The sequence below is a fragment of the Centruroides vittatus genome, unplaced genomic scaffold (genome assembly GCF_030686945.1).
Source record: "Centruroides vittatus isolate TY-2023 unplaced genomic scaffold, ASM3068694v2 contig_349, whole genome shotgun sequence".
NCBI lineage: Eukaryota > Metazoa > Arthropoda > Arachnida > Scorpiones > Buthidae > Centruroides > Centruroides vittatus.
The window spans coordinates 3,869,846-3,886,643 of record NW_027122172.1 but is presented as its reverse complement, the minus strand read 5'-3'; the positions used below and the strand labels follow the sequence as shown (position 1 = coordinate 3,886,643).

Sequence of the window (16,798 nt, the reverse complement as noted above, 5' to 3'; positions counted from 1 at the left end):
TGATATTGTATAAACTGTAAACTGATCTAAGATTGGTCTTCAGAGCCATTCAACATTAGTATATATACAATAATAATTAATAATTTTCGTTTGTGAAGAGCAAGCAGATTTCAGTGTTTACTAAACTTTAAACAAAATTCGGAAATTAAAGCCAGATCAAACAAAACCCGATATAATCTGGCAATTGTTTGATTTTAATACATAACTATCAGATTTTAGATGTTATTTGTAAAATTCAGGAATTTTAGGGAAATACAAATTATGCTATTGTTATGTATAAGACAGGCCTTTTGTATTATTTGTAAATTTTTTATATAATTCTGCAAGCGATTGTTTGTTGTCGTTGCTGGGTATGTGCTCATATTTGCACTTGTGCATACTATTCATGTGCACTCATTAGAATCAACCGATGTTCTAGAATATTTTGTTGGCATTCTCATTGAAAAACTCATTATAGCAACAAAAATAACAGCATCTTGAGAGGGATACACTTTTAGACTTTCCAGGATAGTAAAAAAGTGTTTCGAAAAAGATCTTTGTGTAAATACATATCAAGTGTAAGGAGCATTATTCAGAAGTGCAATGGACTACCTCTGGAAACCGACGAGTGTCCCGAGAAGTTTTCAAAAAGTTAATTGCTGTTATTCAATTTTTATCAGAACGTAATAATTTGCCTTTTTGTGGTTCTATTGAAGAATTAGTAAAACACACAATGGCAACTTCCTTGGGCTAATACACTTATTAGAAAAAATTTGAGCCACCGATTCAAGAACATCTTTAACAAATTACTAGTGAATAAATTCATAACTATTATCTTGCAAAATATATTCAAAATGAATTATTTAGTAGTATGGTAAATGAAGTTCAGAAAAATATTATTCATCAGATGAAAGCAATTAAATGTTTTGCTGTAATTCTTAATTGTCCTTCAGATGCCAGCCATGAAGAACATATGTCCTAAATAATAAGAATTGTGTCCGATGGAACAGTACAAAATGTTTCACTCAGTGTGTACAAACATTTTATGAAATTAACAACATAAGCACTGGAGAAAATTTATACAGTGTACTTAAAAATAAACTTAACACTTCAGATCTACATATCGAGAGTCACAGCAGTGTCGTGTGAAAAAATCACTGATTATGTGTACAAGGATTAGAGTTGCTGATTTTTGAGAGTTGATTTCTATGCCCTCTAAATGTCTAAAGTAATTCCAAATATCTCATTCAAAAGATAATTGTTTTCTTGAGTTGTATGCAAAATTTCAAAATTTTCAATAAAGGGGTTGCTGAAATATAACCGTCAAAAAGTGCAAAAATCTGGCACTGCAGACACTCATAGAAAGAAAGAAAGAAAAAAACTACTGGGTCTTGAAAGCTCAAATTTTAAACTTAAGCCTTTCTTGTTATCAGTGAGATGCTCATTATACTTAGGTCCCAGGTAAATAGGTCAAAGTTCACAGGGGCTCATTATAAAGCAAGCTTTTTTTTTACTTAATTTTATGCTTATAAGGACAAAATTACATTGAAATGGATGATTTTTATTCAAAATGTTATCCAAAATAAGTAAAGCTCAAATTTATGTGAATTTAAACTTATTATAATGATTTTACTAACAGCATATTGAAAGCATTCAGTCAGCAACCATCACCAAGCACTAACCAAACTGTACATCATCATCTTAGTTCTAATGTAATAACACAATTATTAACAAATAAACAATGCTTACCAGATTCTATAAAGTAAAATAACAACCATTTTTTCGTTCAAGCAGTATTTCAATTACGTAAAAACGTTTTCAACTGCTTTGAGCAGCCTTCATCAGTTAAACATACAACAAAAAAGAACATAGAATTATAAAATTATAAAAATAAAAATGAAGAATTGTAAATTTACAAAATATAAAAAAATATAAAAAAACAAAATTCTATAGCACTCGTGCAAATTGTCGGTTAGCTTCAGCCTGGAAATCCTTCTTTGATAACGTAAATTAACAGAACATTGTTAAAGCGACAGAACATCACTAAGTTACAGTTAAAAGTAGGCATCCACAAAGGATCTTATCAATGGTATTAACGTCACATTTAGTTTATCGTTATATTTAATGTAAATATTTTTACGATGCCTAGGTAGATATTTTTCCATCTTTTTTGTTTTACGTTTGGATTAACGCGCAAGCGCGTTACCGACAATTTGCACGAGCGCTATAGAATTTTTGTTTTTTTATATTTCATAAACTTAGAATTCTTCATTCTTATTTTCATAATTTTATAATTCTACATTCTTTTTTGCTGTATGTTTAACTGATGAAGGCTGCTCAAAGCAGTTGAAAATGTTTTTAAGTAATTAAAATACTGCTGGAATGAAAAAAAAATTGTTATTTTACAATTATTAACAAACAACAATTGATATTCAAACAAAAACATCTGAGATGTAAAAAAATTTGGTAAAAAGTTATGATAATTTAGATGAGAGTCAAAGTTTTTTCTTAGGAGTTTTACTTTGGTAAAGATAAACTTGGCACTTAGAAGTAGTACCCACACAATTTCTATTACTGTTTCCTACATTTACATTTGAAGCAGCAAGCTTATCTTTACCAAACATTAATTAATCTTTAAAATCCAGTAACGAAAAGAAAAACGTTTAATAAAAAACTTCAAACAAATGCTTTGGACCTTAACCGAGGTCTGCTTTCAGGTTTTGTAAACCAATGAAATTTCAAAATTGGAATGCATAGAACTGAATGTTTTTGATTATTTTTAAACAATTAAGAACACACAACATGTACAAAAATTTAAAAAGTGGAAATTACATGAATACAAAATAGACATACAGCAAACACATATGCATAAATTATTTTAGGATAAAACCTAATAGCAAATAATATAAGTCAAATTGTGTCTGCGCTGCAGTTAATGTTTTTCGTACAAGTATCGCCAGGCATACAATACAGTACTGCCATTTTAAAAGTTCATATATTTGTCCGTCAAACCAGCCTTGTATATCTCTAAGGCTTCTAGGGTCATAATATGATCAGTTTGGACTGGTGTTAAGGAGGTCTGCCTGCACTTCAGGGTCAGTGGTGTAAGTGGATAGGGCAGTGGTATGCCTTTTGTTCACAATGTCGTATTTGTGCTCCTGCACTCTTTTCTGTACCGAATGTTTGGTGGAACCAATATACACTAAGTTCCTTTGGAACCTGTTGTCCCTCACCAGAATGCTGCAGACACCTTAGGCCCTAAGTTCATCATTTTTGTCCTTTGTGTTTCTTAATAACTTATATATGGTGTGGGACCTTTTGTAAGCAAGCTTGGTACCTGTGAGACCAGCTATTTCTTTATATAAGGCATGTAAGTGTTGACTACATTCTATTACAGTGTGCCTGGAGCTCTGATTACTGTTGGAAGCCCTTTGGGTGTTAGAGTTGTTGCACATGACCTGTTCATTGGAGTAGGTGCAGGCTAAACAGCATACTAGGTCTTTTCTGTATCTGTGCCATACTGCTATGCCCTCCATGCATTTTAGCTCCCTTAAAATGTTGTCCCAATTAGAATGGTGTGTAAATGTCCTTCTAGTTAGAGAACGGAAGGCAGCGATCTTATATGAGTATGGGTCGACAGAGTTTGTGGGAAACAATGGTAAGTAGCAGGGCTTGTAATGTTTTTCTTTTTGTTACTGGATTTTAAAGGTTTGTTAATGTTTGTCATTAGTTTAAGTAATTGAGTTAGTAGATAGTTTTATCTTTACCAAAGAAAAACTCCTAAGAAAAAATTTGACTGTCATCTAAATTGTCATAATTTTTTACTTGGCACAAACTTATTTACATCTCAGATATTTTTGTTTGGATAAGGAATATGATATAATAATGGATCAAATATGAAGATATTTGAAAGTCAGGCTCATCTCTTACAAGAAAATCAAAGAGCATTCTTTTTACACTTGTCACAATTACAACATTTTCCTGTTAGATGTAATCAAAACAAGTCCCAATATTTTGAAATTTTTTGGAGCTCTCTACATTTGTATGTTTTTCTTGGCATCATCAAAAAAATGGGCATTTTTATAAAAAAAAGGTACAAAAACTAATCTGCAAAGCTGTTAATTGTATCAAGATGCAAGTGCTGCATACAATAATAATTCTTGTTATGGTAGCAATGGATGAAAGAAGTTTCTCAAAACTTAAATTAATGAAAACATATTTAATTAACCCAGCAAATAACACAGGTCTGCAAGGCCCTTACAGATTTTTAATTTTCAATACTTTTGAGTAAGAAAGAATGATATATTCAAGGTTTTAGGTAATAAACATCTTAATGCCTGATGATTATAAATAGATACAACCAACAATCACCTGAATAATCGGGCTAGAATTTGGCTAATTAAATGATTACTATAAAGCAATTTGTCACTAGAGGGAGGTGGTTAGGCACCATCTCTTGATTAAATTAATAATTATAATTTTAATAATTTATTAAATAATTTAGAACCTTCTGGAATAAAAGAACTGACCCGGAGCGGGGCTCGAACCCACAACCTCCACTTGCAGTGCGGTGCAAGTGAAAGTTGCATCATTTGGACCCCAAGCAAGTCTTCACTTCCAGAGGTATTTAAATTTGGATATAACCTTACTTCGTTAATCACGGTACTGTCTGGGAATGACACCTACGCCCACGGCCTCATTTATATATCAAATATTGTGGGTTGTGGGCATTTTACAAAGCACTCTGTAGGCACTACAGAGTGCTTTGTAAAATGGTGTCTTCCATTTTGAACCATCCTTAAATTGCAACACAATGCCATTTATACATAGAGTAATTTGTTTCAAATTTACAAAAGAAAAATTGCTGAGATGATTTCCTGTTTTTATCTTTTAGAACAGATAACAATTTATGTTGTATTTCTTGTCCACCTAGTTGTACTTGAAAGAAAATCACAGAATTTAAATGTATAAAATACAGATACTCTAATAAATGAGGGTTAGAAAATGAAAAATACTGTGTATATTTAGTTCATACAAAATATATTTTAAGTAATAATTAATTTTTCTATGTGAAGTTATCATAATAGTAATTTTAAAAAATACTGATTATCATTTGCAACATAAATATGTCCTTTTTTCTTCTTTCTCTTAGAACAATTTAATTATTGCCAAATATTGACTGTTCTTATAATCCTGATAAGTTAAACATAAAAAGAAAAGACAATTTGAACAAGTACGTGTAATATAAAAGTACAGAGAAACTGTACATGATCGCACATTAAAAACAACTTTTAATACCTATGTGGACTCACTCCTGTAAGGAACTGTTCATAAATTATATCCGTATTTTTCTCAAAGTTTTTATGCCCCCTCAAAATCTTTATAAATAATAAAATGTATAAAATTTAACGAAATAAAACAGATGTTCACCGAAATTCAACAACCTCCCCCCTTGTCCAACTTGTGGTAATCCCCCCTTCCAGTGTAGACATCATTTATGGACACCCCTTAATTGAAACTTCAGACTGACTAAAAATTTAGGTCAAGGTCATAACATGATTGTTATTGGATTTATAAACAATACTATATTATATTTTTAACAGAGCAAAATATCATATGAATACAGATTAAGTGTTTCGAACCACTTTCATCCATCTTTGGAGTCTTCATGTAAAAGAATATATAAAAATTTATAGAATTCTAAACCTGCTTTCTAAAATTGAAATAAAGCCTGATTTTCAACCTGACGACGGCCTATGGAATAGGTCGAAAACATTTGTTTTAAATTAAACTTTCTCGGCAACGATAAAGGTGTTTGATTATTATTTAATATTTTGCCGAGCTCATTCTATATAATGTTAAAATAAAGCATTATAAAATTCAAAAGCAAACAATCAAGGTATATAGTAGTGCTTCCTGCATATCTTTTAAATTTACTTTAATCCTAAAATGACAAAACAACAATGATACAGAAAGTCGGTTCTCTATAAAAAGCCGACTTTGTCTATCCTTGTTCTTTCTTACTATTTCTGAGCACAAGACCAAGTATATACGGGGTGAGTCACGTAACCCGAAACAGTAAAATATCTCGCAAACAAAGTGTTTCAGAGGAAAATGTTTAAAATAACATTTGTTTGTTTTGAAGGAGGAAAAGAAACCAGTGTACGTATTTTTTATTTTGACAATCTGTTTGATGTGTGAAAGGTCAGTTTGTTATTTTCAAATGGAAACCTGTATTTTTTGTAGCAGCATTTGATTCTATACGAAACAACGAATAACTTTAGTCTGAAACATTTTTCTGTTTATTGCTTACTTTTCACAACATTTAAATTTTAAAAGAAGGTTAAAACATTTCTGTTTTCAAAGCAAACAGCAATTTTTTTTTGTCAAAACATTACATATCAATTGTAATGAAGAAATTAATCTAATAAGTGTTCAAAAAGATGGTCTTTAACCTCTATACATTTTTTGATATTTTCAAGAAAAGATTGATGAAAAGTTAAAAGTGTTTCTTGAGGAATATTTTCACAAGCATTTTGTATTCATTCCTGCATATTTTCTGGGGGATAGGTACATCTAGGTATACCTTTCCTTAAGATGTCCCCATAAAAATAATCAAGTGGTGTTAAATTGGGTGATCCAGCAGGCCAAGATAATGGACCACCATGTACTATCCAACAATTATTGTAATACTGATGTAATGCATGTTGAGCAGATGTGAATAATGTCCTGGACAACCATCGTCATGAAAAAACATCGTCTGGTTTTCTCGTAAATTCGGATTTTCCAGCAATAATGGTAATTCATCAATGAAGAATTGCAGTATTTCTCACCATTAAGGTAAGAACAGATCACGTGGTTTCAGAACAATAGTTTGTATTTTATGGTTAAAAATACAGCTGTACTGTGGTGTTGTCATCAGTTAATATACTAGCTATGGGGAAATTTTCTTGTGATTTCTATCAAAATACTTTAACTTTTGAGTGAATTCTAATACAAAGGCTACGACTCAGAGTACTTGAGACAGTATGCCTAAAGTGAATGTGCTTGTGATATAATTCAAGAATTTCAAATGAAGAACTAGAAGTTGAAAATTCAAAGCTTTGATGCACATTGTGTTATTTAAAAGCAATATATTACACCTGCAAATATTAAGCCTTGGAAAAAACCGACTTCAGTGACAAACTAAGAGAGAAGAATACCAGTAAGTACATTTTTTTTCGACATTTAAAAAAATATACATTTAAACAAGTTTACACAGTATATTCAATGTAATAGGTGGGATAGTCTGGAAAAAGCAGTGCCAAGCGGAAATTCCAATACATGCACTGATAATCTGGTCCTACACCAGTGGATAAACAAATTTATAAAAAAATGAAATGTGGCAAAAAATGCCTAGTGAATGAATATTTTGTTGTTATCTGCCTGCTATTCGAAAAGCTGATTCCCAGGTGACTCTAAACTTGGTACAGTGATTGTGATATATGCAGGGTTCCTACTCAAATTTTTGTTTTAAATTCCCTGACTTTCCCTGATTTTCCCTGACCAACTTTGTCCAAATTCCCTGACCCTCACATTTCTTACAGTGTGGAATATCAACACAATAAAACAGCATTTTATTTACTGCGAACATCGAGTATATCTATCCCTCTTTTTGCCTAGTTGTATGTTTCAAAGACTGCCACATTAAAAAAATACAGTATGCATACATCCTGTAGAAAAATGTATGATAGAATCCACAACTTTAATGTAATGAAAAAATAAGCAATTTACAAATGAAACATGAGCTTTTTATTTTATCATCATTTATCAATATTATTTGTATGTAAATCTAGTAAATACAAGATAGCATAAAATCAACAAACAGTATTCTTTGATATACAAATAGTACTGTACTGTACTTAAAAATTGTCTTTTCAAACAATGAAAAATTCAACTCCAATCCAAATGATCGATCTTGAGAGCTGCACTGTCTTGACTATTTCTCAAATTTCTATAAAAAAATTTTTACTCATTCCTTTTTTTTTCATCTAATAATTTAATTTTTTTTACGTTTTTCTATTTTAGTGAGACTTGTATTCCTATGACGTCGTAGTATTATGAAAATTAGGATTCTTAAAATGTATAGAATTTAAATAAAATAAAATAAATACACTCAAACCTGTTTTTGTGCGGTGGATAGGGACCACATAAAAGAAAACGCATAAAAAAAAAAAAAAAAAAAAAAAAAAAAAATTGCAGGAAACTTCACGAGTGGCTATAAAAAATAGTTTTCGCAACACAAAAAGTATTTTTTTTTATGCGGTGAATGAGGACCGCATAAAAAAAATCTCACGTGGAAAATAACTCAAAATCGTACGAAATAACTAGGAATTGCTTCTTTAACTCCTTGGGCCTTTTTCTGCAATCCCTAATGGGGGAAAAATCCTCTAAGAAGTTTATTTTTTATATTAATTATTTCCACTTAAATACGAATCTAACATTAAAAAAATTTGCCGGGAAATAATTCCCGCAAAATAAACACCATCCCAAAAAGTGGTTTTACAGAAAAACTATATAAAAAGTTAAAAGTACTTGTTAAAAAATACTTTTATTTGATAAATATAGCTGCAGGAAGTGTTATTCTTTGATTTAACAAGGCTGAAATTTCACACCTGCAGTCTACATTTAACACAATATTTCTGATTTTTATGCTATTAAAATACGAGGGGACCGAAAAAAAGGTAAGAGAAAAAAATTTTACTTAATAAAAAATGAAAAAAACTTGATGTCATAGAAAACATCCAATAGAGTTTTAAAAAATTTTACAGAAGTCAATTATGTTCCAATTTGATTGAAATTTTCATATACCGCACAAAAACAGGTTTGAGTGTACAGAAAGAAACATCAAACGAAATTACAATTATATGTTAATAAAATATAGAAGTTCAGCGCATAGAATCGTAACTACAAATCTTTTTCTTTTGCAACATAACTATAAAAATTGTTTTGTTGTTGTTTCGCACAAAAAGATAATCAAATTTATTTTAATTTTTTAGTAATTTAATTAATTTTTTTAAAATTTACCAGCTTTTTAAATTTGTAATTAATTATAAGCAAGTTAACATTGGTTAAACTATCGGATTACCTAGTTGATTTTCAAAACGATAACTACAGTATATCTATTACAAGTATGATGCCTAAATTTGCCAAAATCAGTGGATATTTGTTACCCAACATCATTTCTGTTAAACTAATTATTAAACTATGTATCGAAGTTGCGGAAATTAACGGGAGAGGGGGAAAATACGCTTGCAGTACAGTTCTTTTCGAGGAAAGTTGTAACAACAAATATAAAAAACTACTAGTCGGTGCCAGCATTTTACTGTAAATGTCGGGTAGCTATTTATAATTTTTTATGTTGTATAGTAATGTTTTAAACGTGAAAAACAATTAAATCACGGATTTTTACTGATCTATTTAGCTATTTTGAAGCGAACGATCTAATAAATTACGATTTCAAGTTTTAAAAGTTTGTAAACTAATTTTTAATTAGTTATTTTTTATTCTAATTAACAAATTCATCTTTTTATAATCGCTGAATTGTTAAAATTAAAAATTAAACACTATTACATAATAGTAGTTTATCCTGTTATTAATCCACAAGTGTAAAATTACATGGCTTCAGAACGGTGAAAAGAGCCATTTCGGATTAAAAACGGATTCTGGTATATTTTCTTATTAAAGATTGCAGCATTACTTCTTGCCGCCTGCAGATGGCTATGCTTATTCAGCCATATTCAGCAAACGAAATCAACAAGGCAGTTAAGGAGACAAATTCCCTGACTTTTTGACAGTTTTCGACAAATTCCCTGACTTTCCATGACTTTTTCGAAACTAATGAAATCCGACTTTCCCTGACTTTCCATGACTTTTTCCGAAACTAATGAAAATCCCCGACTTTCCCTGACTTTCCAGGTGCGTAGGAACCCTGTATATGCCTGCTGATGGATGAATCAGTTAATGTTAAAACAAAAAAAAACTTCTGAATTTTTAGTGTATGGACTTGGGCATTTAGCTAATGCCACCTATTATGCTACCACTAAAATCTTATAAAAATGCAATGCTGGTGTAATTGTTGAGAAAGTCCTGCAAGTAATTGAAGTGCTTCAATTATGCAAGCTTGTTGATTTTATAAGTGACATTGTACAGCACCTCACATAACAAAGGCAGGTAAAAACTTGAAGAGATTTTCCAAGACTAGTGCACAGCACATGTTTGGCACATATTGTTTATCTTCAGGCTAAAGAGACAGATCAAACTTTCCTCTTTTGAATCAATGTATTGCCAGGGTGAAAGAAGAGATTCTTAAAGCACCAAGAAAGAAAAAGATCATCATAGAATGTCTTTGGATAAAAACACAAGCAACTGCTTTACTATTTGGTTCCTGTAATTATATGGTGACATTGCTCCAAACTGTGTAGTATCATCTAAAAAACCTAGCTCTGAAGGAATGAATTTCTTTATTATTTGATGAAGAGGGATATGATATCTGTTGTCTTTGTATATTGTGCAAAACAAAAACTTTATATTGGAGTTAAAAACTGTAGGATCAGCATTCCCTAATATTTGTATGTTAATTCACAAGCCTGAAGCTCAACCTGGGCTTAGTATTGTTGCAAGTGTTGTGTGACAAAAACTGAAAACTTTGTTAACCACAAAGGATTGCCAAGCAACAAACTTGGAGTATACATAAATGGACAACATCCAGCTGTTAATTTCTGGGAGAGAATCACAGTAAGGTGGATTCCATACAATCTGAAATGCATCTGTTTTCAGAAAATCATGTACCAATTTCTGGGATTAGTTGCTACCAAAGCCTAATTGCAGAGTCGTCAGAAGAGTGTCGAGGACGTTGTGAAATTCTAACAAATTTATTCCGAGAGCAAGCATGTATTCAGCGGCCTTGCTATAAAAAAAACCTCTCATTCCTGTCAGCTCAGTTGATGTTGAGACATTTTTCAACAATCATGCATATTATTTTACAAAAAAAAACCTGGATATTAACCATCACATTATCCATTAATTATTTGTCTTCCAGATGTATCATTTCTGAGATTTTGATTTTAATGTTAAGTATAAATATAGTAGCTAAATACTGACAATACTCAATAAATATTTAAAGCTTTTTTTGAAATTCATAGCTTATATATTGTTAACATCTCATTCAACTAGAAATGTCAGAACATCTGAAAACACCTTCTAGTTTTTAAACGAATACTTGCATACATACAGAAATTTAATTTGTGTTTACAAGTAAATAGCATTAATTTAAAATTTGAGATTAATTTTTTTTCTTATCTGCAGAAAAATAAAAAGTTAGAAATTGCAAGAGCTGAAAATATTGATTCGACATTCGAGTGACCGATAAGCATTTAGAAAAATTTATTGTTAGTTTAAGCTTTTAAGGAAATTGCTTTTATATGTAAGTAATTTGTTAGCAAAAAACAACAAAAGCACCAAAGGCCATGCTAAGAGAAGCAAAATTGCTGCAGAAATTTTCATTAAAACAACAGTTCAGTTCTGATGACAAAAATCTCTCTTGTAAATTTTATAAATATACAATAAATTTTTTTCTATAACAAATTGATATACCGTAATAATTTTTGAAGAGAAAAACCAATTATCTTAAACTTTCATTATTTATCTGAATAAGATTAATACTCGAAAATAACAAAAACTACTTTAATAGAGCAGGACAGTTTACAAAAAGCACTTTCAAGTACCCATCATCAAGAATAATAACGCAAAAATTACAATATACTGAAATCTGTTGTTATGGTTATGTAGATAAATCATAGCAATATTCATTACAAATAATTTCACCTAATTATTTGCAACAATAATTACTTTGACTTATTTTATTATAACCATAATAATAAATTCGAGTACATCTTACTTCCTAAAGACATAAGCAACAAAATTAACCTGACTTACTGACAATTACAGTTGACAAAATTTTACATATTTTAAAAAATTAAATTTATGGTTTTTTTTTCTTTTTTTGAGATTTTGTAAATTGTATGTTGTAAAGTATTTGTTTCCATATGTAGCTGTTATTTTTGGTATTGGGAACACTATATGTTTTTGATAAAATATAAGTTAGGTTAATGTTATCTACGGTTCAAAGATGGCTGCTCGTCTCCGATTCCAGCAAGGAAACAGCGGGGACGCACGTTCTAACCTAACCTAACCTATTCTAATAATTTTGTTGGTAATAATTATGGTAATTTATTAGAATAGGTTAGGTTAGGTTAGAACGTGCGTCCCCACTGTTTCCCTTCTTCTATTTGCTGGAATTAGAGACGAGCCGCCATCTTGGAACCATGGGTAACATTAACCAAAAGTTATTTGAGCACATGTAATTTTTGCTTTATTGCTCACTAAAAAATTAGTAAATGCCCTTTAAATGCTTGTGAGTTACTGAACATATTAATGCAAAAACTTTTGATTTGTGTTTTTTTTTGTTTTGTTTAGCAACAGTATTTTTGTAAACATAATGGCAACCAGAGTTATCGTTGAATATGTGCCCAATCAATAAAGTGAATGGGCTTAGTCAAACTGTCCTCGGATACTTTTCTTTTTTAACTTTTAATTTTTGTAGTACATTTTAAAAATTTTTACCTATTTTGGCTATTGAAGTTATTTATGTACTGTATTATTTGAAAAGCACAAAATTATACGTGCTTTATATGATAAAATGATACCTATATCATAATATGATATGTATTTACATTACCATAAGTATGTAGTAAATAAAATATAAAAAATATTTAAACAATGTAAATAAACTTTTACTGAATATATATGTAATTATGAAAGTTATTGTACATTTAAAATGCTTGTTGTACATTATAAAATAAGTGTTTTTTTTTATTTATACCGATGTAAGTATTCGTGTTTACGTTCTCGGCAATTTCAAATCACATTTTTGAATATAACGAAAACATAAGAGGATCTAAATGACCATTTTTTGTATCATATAACGACTCATTTAGAATTTTAAAAAAAATAGCGGTGTCGATTTTTTAACTGGTGTAGCTTGTTGTGTTTAAGCATGTTTTTGTATCATGTTGACAACCAAATGTCATTGTTGCAGTCAGATAAATGTGCAGTAATGCTAAAAATATTTGCTTTGTCTAGCAAATGCAAAAGCTACATCATGCTTATAAACTTTCTAATACTACATGAAATTAAAAAAGATTCAGATTCGGTAAATAGCCATAAAAATACAGATGTAAAATTTGTACCAGGAGAACAATCATGTATGTCAAAAGTATGACGTACCATCTTTAATTAGCATGAAATGCTTGAAGACTTCATAAGTGGCTTCAAGCATATCTATCAATTACCTACTCATAAGTGTAATATTAAATAATTTTAGTTCTGGCTGTAATAGGTTAAGACAAAGATAAGTGTCAACGCATTATATCTAACTGTCGTCCTGATTTTGCCGCCCATTCTGCATAATGATTAAGTAACTATTTTCAAACTGTTGTTCTTGATAACGAGTACATAGTAATTGAACACTTTTTGTAAGATATCCTACCCCATTATAGGATTTTTTATTATAATTTCCATTAATCTGTCTCAAAATTTTTATATAATTAGCATTAGACATATTAATACAACATTAAAAAAAACATTGCTTAAATTTTAATTCATGCTAATTTTAATATGAATTTAGATTTAATCAAAGTTTATTTAGTCTAATCAACATTCTCTAATGATTAGGTTAGTTACTACATTTGTATAATTTTTATATTTTACAAATTTTCATGCCTAAAATTTTTTAACTGGATTTTTTTAATATTTGATTAGTAATAACAATAAATTAACTAAATCAAAAAATCTTAGAATTCATTTTACTTTCTATTAAAAATTAGTAGATAAATAAATTAAGAAATAAATAAGCACATAAGCATAAAATCAAACGTTAGTATCAAAGCATTTAGTATTTCTTACCAGAAATTCCCCAAGAGAAGAATTACGACCGTAGTCAAGCATGCATTTGTTTCTGCAGTTGGCATTGCCAGGCAAACATGCTAGTTCAAAACTGTGACCTGAGGCATGCTTATTTTGAGATCCCCTATTAAGGCCATGCAGTGATGTAGGTTTGTGATTAATGCCACATGAATTTAGACTACATGCTGGAGAATTTAATGACGTTTCGCTTTTTGTTTTGTAAAGGGACGATTTAGTTTTGGGCGTAATGCGATACGGCGTATTCACCGCTGCATTTTTACGGACTATTTTGTCCGTTTGAACTCCGACGTCTTTTACGTGTACGAAAATTTTTTTCGGTTCGTAATGAAAATTTTTATTAATGTCCAGGTTTTGTTCGTTTAAATTATTATCATCCAGATAACACGATTCGCGAGAACCAAAAGTATTTCTTAATTTAGATTCAGAAATAACGCCTTGTAATAAGCAGGCAAGGGAAGCTTCAAAAATTGAACTATATATAGGTGAAGACGCAAAATTTTTCTGCAAATGTTCAAACGTTTCTGGGGAAGAAATGGTAGCATAACATCCTAAATTTTCCAAATTTTTCGGGGATTCACAGGAGACACTCGAGGGAACTGTAATTGATCTCTTTCGCGTATTAGGCACTTCGTCGGGAATTCTGAAACTATGGAAAGAAACCGTTCTACACCTGATAGATTCTTTATCATTACAAATATGTGATTTATAAGAAAGTTTATTATTATTCCTATCATTAGGTTCATATAGATTATTTTCATGTGGCATTAATTTTTTCTCATAGTTTACACCATTATTTAATTCCTGGAAGCAAGACAGGCAGAATAAGAAGCTGATTTAAAAAAAGAATACTATATATTTAAATCATTCATACAAAAATATATTTAACAACAGCCATCATGCAAAGTAATATTTAAAGATAAAAATAATAAACAAATGAAAATAATAGTGTAATAATCACACAATGTCAAATTTCTTGGTTACCTCAAGATTAGTTTGACTTTCTTTGTCTTCACATACGTGGGAAATAATTACATTAGCATTTGTATCACATATAGGTGGTTGTGTTCTGTTGGCTGTAATTTCATCCATTATTGTCGTTACTTGGAAGCGGCCAGTTTTGTTAGCTCCCAACACTTTTGCTTGATGATCCGTAGCAGAGTCGTTAGACTGTAAAGCTGCATCGGGAAGAGATGTCTGAGTAGGTTTCAAAAGTCCAGAAGATCTTAATGGATCGTCATTAACTGGAGTAACTTTGAATCTGGACGAAGTTACTGGCGTAACCGGCGTCTGAATCACAGACGTATTAACTATAAAAATATATAATGCCAAACGGTTAATAAAATCAAATTCGTCGGCAAAATTATTCTATTGTAACCGCTTGAAAGAAAGTTAAACAAACGATTAAATTTTAAGTTTGGCAACATTTAATATTTATTACCATAATTTAAAAGTAATTTTAATTTTAAATTTTAGTAATTTTAGTCACTCAATTTATATTTAACAAAAAAATTCTAAATAATACTGTATGGATAATGCATCAGTTTTATGCATTTGACACCTAAAACTTATATATTTGATACATTTTACATTTAATATAATACACTTTAATTGTAACTGATATGAAAAGAAATAAAACAGATTTTATAAATATAACTGATTTTACAGATAGCAAACTAAACTTTTTACACTATTAACCATTTTCTAATTTATTAATTATGTAATTAGTATAATTCTGTAATAATAATTTTAATTTTGTATTTTTCAGTTTTTTTCTTTAATATTATATTTTACTCTATTGTAATTTGTACCTAGTTTGAATTCATAAGAAACAACATTAGAGCATTCATCATCACTTCATTTTTGTAACTTTGCTATACTTCACACTTAATCTAAACTTAAACATTGTCATACATTATTTCTATCCATTTTAAAGTAAGAAACACTATTTCCACTACTAAATAAAGACGAAATAAACCAATATTCAGCACAAAGACGTATGATAGCTAACATTTTCGTTCGTGTTAAATGGACGTCTTCAGGCTAACTGACTACCGAAGCTGTTAAAATGAGGGATTATCGGGTGAATTATATTTTTGTGCTGAATATTGGTTTATTTCTCCTTTATTATTAAGTATAATCAGTTTTGTGTGATTGACTATTTACACTACAATCCGACTTTGTGTATCGTTGGTTATCTTAAACTAATTTATGAAACTTGCGTAGCCCTGACAAGTTTCGACACCAGTAATGCTCGATTACATTTAGCTGCTTGAGAATTAATCTTTTTAATTTTGGTGGAAAAGAATTACGTCATTAAAAATATATAATGCTGTAATCTGATGATAGTCACTAACAAGTGGTCATATCATTCAAACTTACTATAACTAGCTAAATATAGTTCAGAAAATCTGAATTGGCTAAACCAAATAAAATTTTAAAGACGTTATCCTAATTAATTTTGTTAACGACTTATCTAAAAGACGAGAACTTAACGTAGAAGAAAGAAAACAACAAAATGTTTTCGATGTCTACTGGATACAACATTGTTTGTTGAAAGCAAAGAAAGAAATAACTTACTAACCTTGAATTTAGAAAATACTTAACAAAGCACTAAACTACATGGATTGTCACACTGCAAATCAAGCATGCTAGTAGACACTTCAGACTTCCAATACTTTATTCAATAGTTAAACTTTAGAGAACTTATTTTAATGAATAAAATAAAATATGTACTAAATTGAACATTTATAGGGTATAAATTCGAATGTTTTGTTTTAAGTGTGACAAAATGTAA

The 16,798-nt window shown here is 30.0% G+C and overlaps 1 protein-coding gene across 6 annotated transcripts in view; it reads right to left on the bottom strand.

The window, feature by feature from the left end:
• Window positions 1–16,798, bottom strand: part of LOC136974439 (serine/threonine-protein kinase WNK-like) — a 161,850-nt gene that overhangs the window by 11,067 nt on the left and 133,985 nt on the right. For 5 of the 6 annotated variants that reach the window (XM_067269322.1, XM_067269321.1, XM_067269324.1 and 2 more), the window contains 2 exons: window positions 14,986–15,311; window positions 13,984–14,805 (listed from right to left, as the gene is read on the bottom strand). In XM_067269322.1, the coding sequence (XP_067125423.1) occupies window positions 13,984–14,805; window positions 14,986–15,311 (1,148 nt within the window). The remainder of the gene's footprint in view (window positions 1–13,983; window positions 14,806–14,985; window positions 15,312–16,798) is intronic. The other variant, XM_067269327.1, reaches the window with a different exon arrangement.